Here is a 13052-nt window from a genome sequence, read left to right as displayed (position 1 = left end):
TATAAAAAATTAATGTAAATTTTAAAGCATATTTACCACGACCTATTAGGAACTTATTGACTTTTATTTTTCGTTATTTATAAAATATATTTTAGAAATGCTGCAAACTTCAAAAGGAATTATGTATTTTATAACTTTCATACGTTTTCTTAAACTTACAAATGGTTACCAATTTCATTCAAATGCACTTCAAGAGAGCTGAAGTTATTAACAAATTGAAACCTAGATTAAAAGTGGTAAAAAATTTCACCATGGATTTTAAAAATTGGTGGAAGTATACTTACCACGGCCTTCGAAAGGGTTAAAATAAAAATGTGGTAGAAAATGAAAAAAAAATTTTTTAATAATTGCCAATCAAATTATATATGTAAATTAAAACAAAGAATGTGTCGAGAGGTTGAAACTGTTCAACCAAATTATTAAAATCAAGACGGATATAAAACCTTTAAAATTTCTATGATATTTTTGTCACGTTTTTTTTTTCTTCAGATTTTTCCCGGCTGGGACCAATCTGAATATAGGGGGATATTTTATTTTTAATTTTGAAGGGGAAGCAAATACTTATTTGACTTTTTTTATTAACCCTTTAACGGGCACTTTATTTCCAGTAAAGGTAAATTAAAGTACTTTTGGAATTGAAATTGTTTTAAGAACAGTAATTGATATATATAAAAAAAACTCATTTAGTTTATAAAAAATGCCATTTTTTTGGTGGTAAATATATTTAACAAGACCTATTAGGAACTTACTGACTTTTATTTTTCTTTATTTATAAAATAAGTTCCTTAAATGCTGCAAACTTCAAAAGGAATTATGTATTTAATAACTTTTATACGTTTTTTAAAAGTGACAAATGGTTACCAATTTTATTCAAACTCACTTCAAGAAAGCTGAAGTTATTGAAAAATGGAAACCTAAATTAAAAGTGGTAAAACGTGGTGGTAAGTATGCTTACCACGGCCTTGAAAAGGGTTAAACACCACCTAATTTGAAATAAAAATCATGCAAGCATGTTCGAAACTGATTAGTTATGTTAAAATTACAGCGCGATTAAAAAAAATTATGTTTTTCATTTAACATACCTACAAGGATGTGATTACCATACTATGTTATTTTCTCTAATGCATAAATAAATTTGAATCTACTGGTTGTTAATAAAGTCCCTGACCCATTTTGATGTTCAATAACTCATGAAATAATAAAGATAGATTAAAATTAATAACATAAATGGTTAGATAGACTCAAAAAGTTTCATGACCCTTGTCAATGAACTTCCACGTGTGCCCCCTTCGTCGCACGAAGAGTATCAAGTCGATAGTCAATTTCACACCAGGTAGCGGTAAGCATGTCGGCATCCACAGAGGCTATTGCGGTTGTAATTCTGGCTTTTAGGTCATCAATGTTTGACACGGTCCTCCTATATACATTGTCCTTTATAAATCCCTAAAGAAAAAAGTCCAGCGGCGTTATATCAGGTGACCTGGGTGGCCAAGGAATTGGACCTCCTCGCCCAATCCATCTTCCTGGAAAATGGTCATTCGAAGAACTACGAACGATGATACCCCAATGAGGTGGTGCACCATCTTGTTGCAAAAAGACATGTGACTGAAGCTCTTCTAGTTGGGGAAATACGAAGTTTTCAAACATGTCTAAGTATACGACTGATGAGACCGTCTTTTCTGTAAAAAAGAAGGGCACAGTGAATCGGTCGTGCATTAGTCCACACCACACATTAACCTTTGGGGAATCCCTTTGTGTCTCACGGTATTCATGGGGGTTTTCAGATCCCCATATGAGGATATTATGGTGATTAACAATGCCAGAAACATGAAAGGATGCTTCGTCGGAGAACATTATGAGCTTCAGAAAATCCGCAGCATCTTCTATCCTTCCTACCATATCTGTTGCAAACGCCATCCTCCTAGGCCTATCTTCCGGTTCCAAACCTTGAACAATTTGAACTTTGTATGCATGCAGTCTTAATTGTTTCTTAATAAACTTGTACACCGTCGAAATTGGCATATCCAATTCTCTTGCCGCTGATCTCACAGATCTTCTAGGATTGTCTAAAAATGTCTGTCTGGCACGCTCAACGTCAAAATCACTTGTTCATGGACGTCCGGAACGTTTCTTATCTGCGATACTTCCAGTTTCTAGAAAATTCTTTTTCCACCGCAAGATGCTGCTTTTGGATGGAGGATCTTTTTCGTAAATTCTTCTGCAATTTCTCTGTGATTGCACTATCGATTTCGTTTCTATGAACCACCATAAAATCTGCGCTTTCTCTTGTGGTGTATGCATTCTCCTTGATATCAGCTCGAATAAAACATCACATAGAAAAGTAGTACATAGAACAAACACATCAAAAGTAAACATAACATTGCAATAGTTGCTAAAAACAAAAGAGAGAGAAATGCAATTAATAAGCAGACGATATTTAGAAAAGTACAGATATTTAGACTGGAAAATGAAATTATCTGAAATTAACCGCACGCGCAGACGATATTGACTAAAGTAAAGATATTCAAACCTGAAAAGGAAAATATATGAGTTATTCCATCAATAAATGCCATAAGTTTGTTTATATCTTCATTATTTTATGAGTTATTAAATATCAAAATGGGTCCGGGAATTTATAAACACCTTGCATATCTACTTCATCCACAATGCCGGCATGCCAGTTGCTCCACCTTTAACAAATGCAGGGCTGCCAACTCTCTATTCTAAATTTATTCTAGTGGTAGCTATGTTTTAATGTATTATTTTTTATTTCTTTGAACTTATTTTCTGCGTCACTAAAAAAGGGTACTTTTCAATTATACCGGGGCAGGCGATAAGTTGCCAATAATGATGCTACCAATGCCAAACTGAATATCGAAGATGGTAACCCTTTGTCTCAACATTTTCAAAGCAAGCCATTTTTTAAAATCGGTAACGTCTTTTTCTTAGTTCGAAAAATTAACGGAAAAGGCGATGAAAATTTGGGATTTTGCCCATAAAAGAGTAAGAAGCGCTCAGATTCCTCAAGAGAAAGGCGTTTTGGCTGAAATCGCAAATTTTGATAAGAATCATAAAATGAAATTGTGCATAGGAGTTGAAATTAAATGGCGCTGCAGCCTTTCATCTTTTCGGTGCAACAAAAGTATCCGTAAAGACACATGGTTTAAGTTATCGAAAATGAACTTTTTTGAAATGTGCGTGGTTTATTTATTGTTGCAGCGAAATATTAATTTCAGTTAAATGGTGAGAAAAGTAGTTGGGAATAACTTCATGCTTGAGGTTTGTGTGAATTCTTCGCTTAAACGTGAACAACGTGAAAGTAGGATGACCTGGCATGATCGTCATCGTCAAAGTAGACGAAAGTTTGTTTACGGAGCGAAAAAGTAATGCGGGACGGATTCTACCACAACAATGGATCTTCGGTGGAGTTTGCCGGAAACGAATGTTTCCTTGTGGAGGTGCCAAACCGATCTTCTTACACTTTCAAGGCAATTAAGGAAAATATCGAAAAAGAAACTATAATATATTCCGATTCATGGAACTCATATTGCACTAGTCAGCTGGACGATGAAAGTTTCGAACATTTCAAAGTGAACCATAAATACATCCTTGTAGAACCGGAAACTGGAACACACACGCAAAAAATAGAGAGACGGTGGGCCACAGCGAAATGGCGAATTAAGAAACACAGAAGAACGACACACCATCATCTCGAGATTTATCTTGCCTAATTCATGCGAAGATGGCAAACAGAAGCCCCATTTTCAAAAATTTTAAGCGATATTAAAATGTTTATGCCTCCGATATAAAAAATGTTTTTAACCATTTATTAACTGTTTTTTTAATGTGTATGCTGTGTGTTGTAGCCAATAAAGTCTGCTTTGTGTGATTTGGTCCGGCAACTGTGTGCTGTCACCAAAAAATCTGCTTGGCGAGATTTGTGCCGGTTTAATGGAAAAGTACTGATAAAAGATAAAGAAAATCAAAGCCTAAATCGCGTCACTATATATGAATGCAACGCCTCTTCATTCCAGCTTTCGCGTGGTGAGGCCTTTTAAAATGTAAGCAAAGTTACCAAAAACTTTGACAGCTTGCGTTTTTAAATGTCTTCCAATTTATAAAATATTTTGCAAAAAGCGTAGTAGTCGGCAGGATTGGAAAATTTTTCTGCAAAAATTGCTAACGAATTCAAAAGTAAAGCTTTAAAAAAAAGATAATTTCTTTTACATTTTAGAGGTGTCACCGCGTGATGATTATAAAAGAATTGCATTTGATATCATATTTTGAAATTCCAATACGTAGTGGTGGAGAAAATTAAATTAAATTTCAGATACAAAACTAAAAATAACCTGAACTATGTTACCACTACAAGATATTTTTCACAAAGTGTAGTAGAATTGCAGACAACATTTCATCCAATAAGCTTTTCATATATCGTCCCATTTTATTTTTCAAAATACAATTTTATTACGAAGCAAAGACCTGAAAAAATTAACAAGAGGTAACTAAGATTTTTATAAGCTTCTAAAATACGGTTAAATTTAGTTTCCAAGTAATTATTACAAAAATATTCGAGCTTCTTTTTTATCTTTTTTTAAAATTTTGACCTTAAACATGATTGGTATCAGCTGAAATTTTTTAACAACTGCGAATAACTCAAGTCAGTTATATTCTTCTCACTTTTGAGAATGGAATACAGCAGTATTAAAAATTAAATTGTTTGTAATCATTCGTCACAGGGACCCAAGTTTCGAAGGGGTTCAAATTAAATCACGCAGTCACAATAGTTCCTTAAATTTCCCCGATAAGAAGAAATTCTGTGACGTATGGGCGTGGCAGAAGTCGAATTCTTGGCCAGAGATAGCACCCCATTCCTTAACGGCCTATCACAACAATAACAACAGAAGGATTGTTTACATTGAGTTAATATAGAAATGAATGTTTTCACAATTTTGTACAACCCCTGTCTATATTTTTATGCGATTTTAATAAATTATATTCATTACTTATCCCTATAAACTGTTTAAGTTTATTTCTATACCCTATTCCTATAATATACAATTTTTTTATATTCTGTTGCAGGTCCATCTACGGGCTAAGGAATGCAGTGATGTGTTAGACATGCTGAGTTGCCTGAACAGTGGAATCCATGTTGAAAATGTGATGAACACATCAAACCTATCATTAGAAACTTTCAAAGATATTTTAGATTTGGACAGAGTCTCGATAGCAGGACATTCATTTGGAGGAGCTACAGTCATTACAACTATGTCCAAAGATAAAAGATTTAAGTGAGATATTATTTGTGCTCTTACTAACAAAATTAGGGTCTTTTAATTAAGCGCGTACAAAAAAATTTAATTGAATATTTGTAAAAAAGTCAGAATTAAATAGTAATGAAGTGAAAGATATACAGGAAGGTTATAAATCAACCACATATTGGAATTTATATAAATTTACTTATTAATACATAACGTTTAGGCTCGAAATATTTTTCATTGTACAGAGTATGTGATTGGTCAGAAACGAAGTCATCAAAACATTGGTTCAATAACTGGTCAAACAAGTGCGATAATTATGTATAAGTAAAAAGTGTGATAAAAATCCATATTATAAAAGTGTGACAAAAATCCATTTAGCAGATAGAACATACTTGCCAACTTGAACTGTCTCATTTGGAACAATTTCAAAAAAAAGTATTAAATCAATAATTAATGTAGAAAGAACTTTGTGAAAATTGTTTTAATTTGCCAGCGTTTAAAAACCCATCTGTCTAAGTAAAAAAACAACTAATATTGTTTGAAATATAGGTCAGTTAAGCATTTTTAGGAATTTTAAAAACTAAAATACGATATGAAATCCTTAAATCAGTAATGCTGCTACCATTAAGAAGCATTTTCCTTTTCGACTGTAGAAATTACACTAGGGACAAATTCTTACCTAATTCGGACGTGGAATTTAAAATACGAAATGAGCTCTCTTCGGAAAGCTGCAAATTTTTTTCAAATTGATGTTTTTAGTTTCGTTTGTTTCTATCTGAAGTAACAAGGTTATAAAGAATCTATACAGGGGTTGCTCAAAATAATACAGAAACTTCTATATTAACTCTATGTAAACATGTGTTCTTGTAACAGCAAATGCTTTGGGAAATTTTAAATAGCAATATGGATGGTACATCATAGTCATACTTAAAGTTTTTAGATATGGTGTATCTTTATCATCCATGCAGAATTGTCATAGACCAATTTCTATCCATTTGATTTCCTGTTCGACCATCTGATTTCCTTTCTCAGTATCACTATAATTATAAAAAAAAGGATTCTAATCATAATACCATAGAATGATAGAATGCTGGTATTAAAGCTGAAAATAAGCTTCTAACACTCATTTTGTTCTCTCCGAATTTTGCCTGGGAAAAGTGGCACACTATCTAAAAGCTTTAAACATGATCTTTCAAATTGTGCCTGCACTTTTTTTTTAATTTTTTTATTTTATTATTTTTTTATTTTTTATTTTTATTTAAACGACTTAAAACTCCTCATGCACCACAAAGTATAGCATGAGGCTTACAGTTGTAAGTGGAAAACAAAAAGAAGAAAAATTTACAAATTTACATTAAAAACAAAATTCCGCAAGGCCGCAAGACTTTCAATACTTTTGACCAGTTCTGATAAGACAGGTGGCCAACAAATAGAAAGACGTCTCAAATCAGTCTTTAAATTCATTCGGGCACTCGCATACAGACTACAGTGAAGAAGAATATGTTCAGCATCTTCATCAGCATCACCGCAAGCACAAATTCCACTGGTCTGCAAATGGAAACGAAATATATATCTCTTGAAATTTCCATGGTTTGTTAAAATTTGGGTCAATTTAAAATCAGTTGCAAAGAATTTACATTGCAAACGGTGAAAAATGGTTGGAAAGAACCTTTTCGTCCAAAGGGACCGAGGCGAAGCAAGAAATTCAGCATTCCAGTCCGCAATGATTTTATCTCTAGCGATGCGCTTCCAGTGAGAAGCTGGAACAGACACCCTTAAGTCTATTTCACCACACGTAGCTTCCCTTGCCAATTGGTCTGCTCTTTCATTGCCCAAAATACCGCTATGGCCACGAACGTAAGAAAAATGAATAGTTACGTTTTCAAGAGCGTTCAAAATCGAGTGAGTTTCCACCACAAACTTCTCAGTAGAAGTCGTGTCACGCAAAAGAAAAAGTGAAGAAAGAGAATCTGTACAAATGAGATATTGTGAGTGCCTGCACTTTAGCTGCGTAAAATCCTCTAAAACATTTCCTTCTAAAAGAAAAACCTTTTACAGTTATCTTTAGAGTTGGTACAGAAATACAAACTTGCTCCGGACGGCGGATAAATATTTTCCAGTTGTAATCTTCTACTGTGTGATTCTGGGCTTAATAAATTCAATTCAAAATGCAATTTCTCTATAAATCACTATCGTTTTAGATTGGCAATGTAAAATATAGACCCATTGTTCCATTAAAAGTATCTCAGATAAGTGAACTAATAAATACAATACTCATGACACGTTAACTAACAAAAATAGTCTAACCAAACAATTATTGTTTGAATATTTAACTGTAAAAAAAATTAACTTCTGCATAATTTTTCCAAACAAATATGTTTAAAATTTAGTTGCTGGATTACCAAATCACGTTAAATGCCTAAATTTTAATGGGGTTATTTTTTTTTAAATTTTTAAGAAAGTTTTAAAGATTTAAAAAATATTTTTAATTCGCGTGATCTTGAAGTGTTGGCAGTTTTTCATTACCAAATAACTTAAAAGTTACAAATTTCTGCCAGATATTAATTTTTAGACAACCAGTAATTTTTGTGATAACGTTTTTAGCAAAATGCATTTATGTCCTTTTTTTGAAATTTACTTAGATATTAACTTTAAAACTAAATTGTTTTCATTATCAACTATCACTCTAACTACCAAATTATTCTTTCCTCTTTATTTTTTTAAAATTAATGCCAAGGTCGTGTAGTTTCAGAAATGACTTTACCTCAAATGAAAACTCAGGATGATAGCCAGTTAAGCTAGTCCGTACCGTGTAAAAATACGACCTGAATCTCATCTATTAAAAAAAAGTTCAAAATATTACGAATATAGTGTCATCAATAGGGCCCGAATTTTGATGACATTTGCATTTTTATGCATTTTTTGCATTTTTGGACATTTTTTGTCTTTTAGAGCATTTTTTTAGATTTATAAGGCATTTTTCTTTAAATTTTGGGGCGTATTCTGCATTTTAATGCATTTTTTAAAGTTTTTTGCTAATTTTTTCCAATTTTTACTATTTTGTATCAATTTTCATTATTACACTGGCTTCCAAACAATGAAGAAAATCTATAGAATATTAACAGGTGAAGCGAAATCTTTTCAAATTGAAGAAAAATTGTAAGTAAGTGAGACCGTCTTTTTCAAGTACGCACCTATAACATCAGTAAACGTTGAAGGAAGCTTCTGCAGGAATGAAAATTTACTTTCAGACAAGATACGCTCGCTTACATTTCAAATTTTCAAAAAACATTTAATAATCCAATGTAATTCTGATATTTAGTAATATTATGAGATGGAAGTTGTTATATCCATTAAAGTTTCTATACAAAATAAAAATATTTTGGTGTCGATATATTTTCCTTTTATTGCTATTTTAGGATATAAAATATATTTTTCAAACTTTAATGAACGTAGAACAAGTATTGCATTGCTTTATATTTTTTAAATGACTCATAATAATTTTAAAGACCGAAATATTTTTTAATTCAATATTTTTACTTTATTTAAGGCATTTTTTTGCATTTTTAAGGGCATTTTTTGCCCTTTTTAAGGGCATCAGTTGAGATTTTTTAGGTCATCAAAATCCGGGCTCTAGTCATCAACCTTCAGCTCTTTTTGGTAAAATGTCTTCTAGTGGTAGCTAAGTTGATGTTTAAACGAATTATTATGTGTCTAGTAAATTTGATTTAAGTTTTCCACACCACTCCATTTAATTATGATTTAAAACTTCATATGAAAAGCCACTTTATATCTGCTCCTCGTGAGGCTTTTAAAATTTTCGGCAAAATTACCAAAAATTTAGCAAGCTTTAGTTTTTAATTGCCTACCATTCTGTGAAAAAATTTGTCCAAATTGTAACATTTGTCAGCCATATAAATAAAATCAATTATCGAATCAATTATAAGCATTACCTACTAAACATTCGTTAAACAGTGTGTACACCTGCCACGTAAACGTTTGTGAACTTTATTTAAAATTCCATAATATTGGAGGATTTTTGACGTAATTAATTTTTAAGATAAAAATGTTAAGATAAATTCGAAATTGTTTAAAAGAAATTAGTTTTTAGAAAGAAGCAGTGCTTAACAAAACCCTGAAAGATTTTAATTTGAGTTTCTCGACAACGGTTTCTTCTAAAATGTAAATAAGATCTTCACAGAAACAACAGCAACGTTTCTGTACGCTTAAATTAGCATAATACCATTAATTTCCGTTTCGTAATACCATTTATTTACGTTAATATCATTTATTTACTTTCCATTACCTAAAAAAGTAAAGTTACCATAATCAAGCAATCAACAAATTAGTTGATAAATTTAACTATCAAGCTCAGCTCATAAATTCAAATATAAAAACCATAATATCAGGAATCAAACGGTAAAAAAATAAAGCAAATAAGAAATTAGTATTATGACATTAATTTATTTTTCGATATTTTAAGAATCAAGTCAAATCAACAAATAAATTACTCGATGGAATATTTATTTTATTTTATAACCGGCGTTAAACAGCCGATCCTATTTTGAGTTTGTGACTATTCAACCCCAAAGCTTGAATTGAACTTGAATTGAGAAGACTTGAATTGAGAAAACAAGTGAACCCTTTTATCAAGCTTTGGAACAAACTTACCTGCGTGGAGGACTTAGGTGAAACTAACCCGCATTTGCATTGCAAGGAGAGGAAAACCAAAAACACTGACCACGCTTAGCCAGACGGTACAAGGATTCTAAACCGTGATTCGTCTACCACTGTGGTCGGTGCAGGCCGGAAATAAAACTCAACTACCAGCCACCGCGAAGATTAGAACCTAGGCCACATCAAGTGAACATTCTATCTTCTGAATCACAGCGGCTCTAGCTGATAAAATGAGGGAAACAATTTTTTCTAAGTTTAATGAATCTCATGCCATTACGTGCATATTTCATAGTTTTTACAGTACCGCTCAAAAGTATCAGTACACCTAGAAACTTATAAAAAAATGGCAAAATTCAAAGTGTCATAACTTCTTTAAAAATGATCAAAAATGCTTCTGCTTTAGCTCATTTCGAAGCTTTTCGTATTTTTCTCAGAAAAATACGAAAAAATAAATTTCAAAATATTAAATTGTAAACGTTGATTCTTATTTCATTATTATATTTTCCAAAAAAAAAAAAGTTAAAATTGTTATAATAAATTATGAAATAATATTATCGAGAAATATTAAATTTTAATTTATTTTAATTAAAAAATTTTCATATCATATTATAATTACACTAAAATTCATTATAATTGCTGAAAAATCATTAAATTCTGAAAAAAAAACTTTTTTTTATTTGACAATAACTTCGTCAAAAAACATGTTTTTTTGGAATTTTTTTTTTAAATGAAAGCTAGAAGTCCAAATTTTTCAATGGTATAATAAAAATTAACAATATCTAACCCCTTTGTGCCCGTACATCGCGTCAAACTTCACAAAAAATTAATACAATTTTCTATGATTGTTTAGAGTGTAATTGTACATAGTTGCAAAATATATTAATTAAAAACAATTAGAGTACATAAAAGTAGATATTTTAAGCTTCAAAATGAGCTAAAGCAGAAGCATTTTTGATCATTTTTAAAGAAGTTATGACACTTTGAATTTTGCCATTTTTTTATAAGTTTCTAGGTGTACTGATACTTTTGAGCGGTACTGTAGCTCTACTACATTACGTGCAAGGGCGAAAAGCCTATGATTCCGCAATTTAACGAAGCAAATTAGGTAATCTGCTAGGTGATTTGCTGGTTGGGCTAGATAATGTGCACATCAATTGCTTTCGAGCTATAACGGTAACTCATATTTGCCAACAATGGTAATTCAAACAAGCATTCATTTCACTACCAATTCTCGGAAAGAATAAAAAGTGGCTAAGTATGGTATAAAAAGAGAAAAATTATTCGCTTCATTTTAAATGTAAATGAACTGCCACTTTTTTAATTCCAATACATTGTCTTACAGCTGCCAGTTATAAAGTTTGTTTATAGTATCATAATTTCTTTCCCCAGAGTTGGAGTTGGTCTTGATACGTGGATGGTCCCTCTCAAAGAAGAAACATCCCTCTTCCAAAAAGTTCAACAACCGATGTTGTTCATCAACATGGAGAAATTCCAAACGAAAGACAACCTCAGGTTTATGAAGATGATGGAGTCATCAGTTGCACAAAGAACAATAATCACACTCAAGTAAGATTTTAATTCAAAAAATAAGAATTAAATAATTGAAAAAATATTCAAATGAACATATCTAAAAAAAAAACACGTGGAAGTTGTTCTTCTAAAGCTCTGCAGTCGAAAGAAATTATGCTTTTTTACAGAATAATATGCTATTTTCATAATTGATGTGAGCTTGCAACAGTTACTCATGATTGTTAGGCCAAGTATAGCCTATCTTGGTTAAGTTATCTATCTTAGGACAAGTTTAGCCTATCTCTAACCACCCCGATGCTAATTCTGAAAATAGCGCAAAACGTCAAAATGGAGAAAAGCCACAGTTTTGAAGAAATAAAAAGGTTTTGTGGTCTAATTTTTATTATTTAACAACTTACTCCAATGTTTCGTTACCTGGACTGATAAAGATTTACAAAGAAATAGGATTAAGTCATTGACTTTGATAATTTACATCTTGGTGGGAAAATGGTGTCAAATTGGCGAATTTTTTTTTTTTTTTAAAGTTTAATAACTCCTAAAATATTTCAGTTATTTGTCCGTTCTATAACCCAGATAATTCATCACCACAAGATGACATGCTTAGTTTAAAATTATAGATTTGCTTTAAATGTAAGGCACTTAAACTGTGGCTTTTTTATTTTCCTTGGCAAAAATGCTTCGGAAAACAATGTTGAGGTGTAGAATGGGGGGCGTCTTAGTTTGGCTTTAGCGACAATTTTCTTTAGTTTTGCTGAAACCTTGATATTCGTTGCTGTCCTCGCTTTCAATGATGTCACCTTTGTTTACTGTTATGTGATTGGCTCTTGGTTTATTTTGATATATACTTATTTATTTTCGAATCACCAAATATGAGGTGGGCCCCCGATTGTGAAATATTACCAGACATTCAGTTGGCGTTTATCCTTTGGCGCAGATGGGAGATTGATGTCCCTTTTATAGATTTTTTTTCTGGTGCTCTAATTAAAAGTAAAAAGATATTTTTCTATTTTTTAATTGTAAAAAGCAGTTTAATAGTTACTAAAAAAATTCTGCTAGATTATCGGAATTATATTTGTACTAAAATATAAAATAAAATTCAAGTAGTTTAAATTTTTTTTTTTCATTTATGTTAAGAAATTTATCAATAATTGATTTTATTAATTTAAGATATTTCATTGATGAATAACTGTTTCTCTTAAATCTAAATAACTACAAAAAAAAACTATTGTTTGGAAGTAAGTCATGTTTGAAAGATTTAACCATTAACGCAGAAAAAGACACTGGTTTTTTATGTTGTATTATATTACCATAAGTTGTTAAAATGCTAAATATAATATTTTTCACTTATTGCAACCTGAATTAATACAAAATAATGAAAAATATGTTTAGTAAAATTTTTACATCAAAGGGTTAAAAAAGTTTCATGCTAAAGTCATAAATATGGTGGGACAGAAATAAACCATTCTCGCTGTTTTTTTAAATAAAGAAAAAAACATGGTTTTTTAATGTTTTTTTTTATATTTTATTTTCTATATTTTGGTTATGCGTATGCTAGCCGTAAAGCGATCAATGATCAAACTTTCG

General features: G+C 31.3%; 1 protein-coding gene across 1 annotated transcript in view; it reads left to right on the top strand.

Moving 5' to 3' along the window:
* LOC107442841 (platelet-activating factor acetylhydrolase-like) overlaps positions 1–13052 on the top strand; it is a 165164-nt gene that overhangs the window by 108855 nt on the left and 43257 nt on the right. The window contains exons 5-6 of the mRNA XM_043044717.3: positions 5083–5291; positions 11328–11504. Of these exons, the coding sequence (XP_042900651.2) occupies positions 5083–5291; positions 11328–11504 (386 nt within the window). The remainder of the gene's footprint in view (positions 1–5082; positions 5292–11327; positions 11505–13052) is intronic.

The sequence above is a fragment of the Parasteatoda tepidariorum genome, chromosome 4 (assembly GCF_982258835.1).
Source record: "Parasteatoda tepidariorum strain Cologne lab strain chromosome 4, Ptep-v5.0, whole genome shotgun sequence".
Lineage (NCBI taxonomy): Eukaryota > Metazoa > Arthropoda > Arachnida > Araneae > Theridiidae > Parasteatoda > Parasteatoda tepidariorum.
Note: the sequence above shows the minus strand (reverse complement) of the source record. Positions and strands in the feature narration are given on the sequence as shown.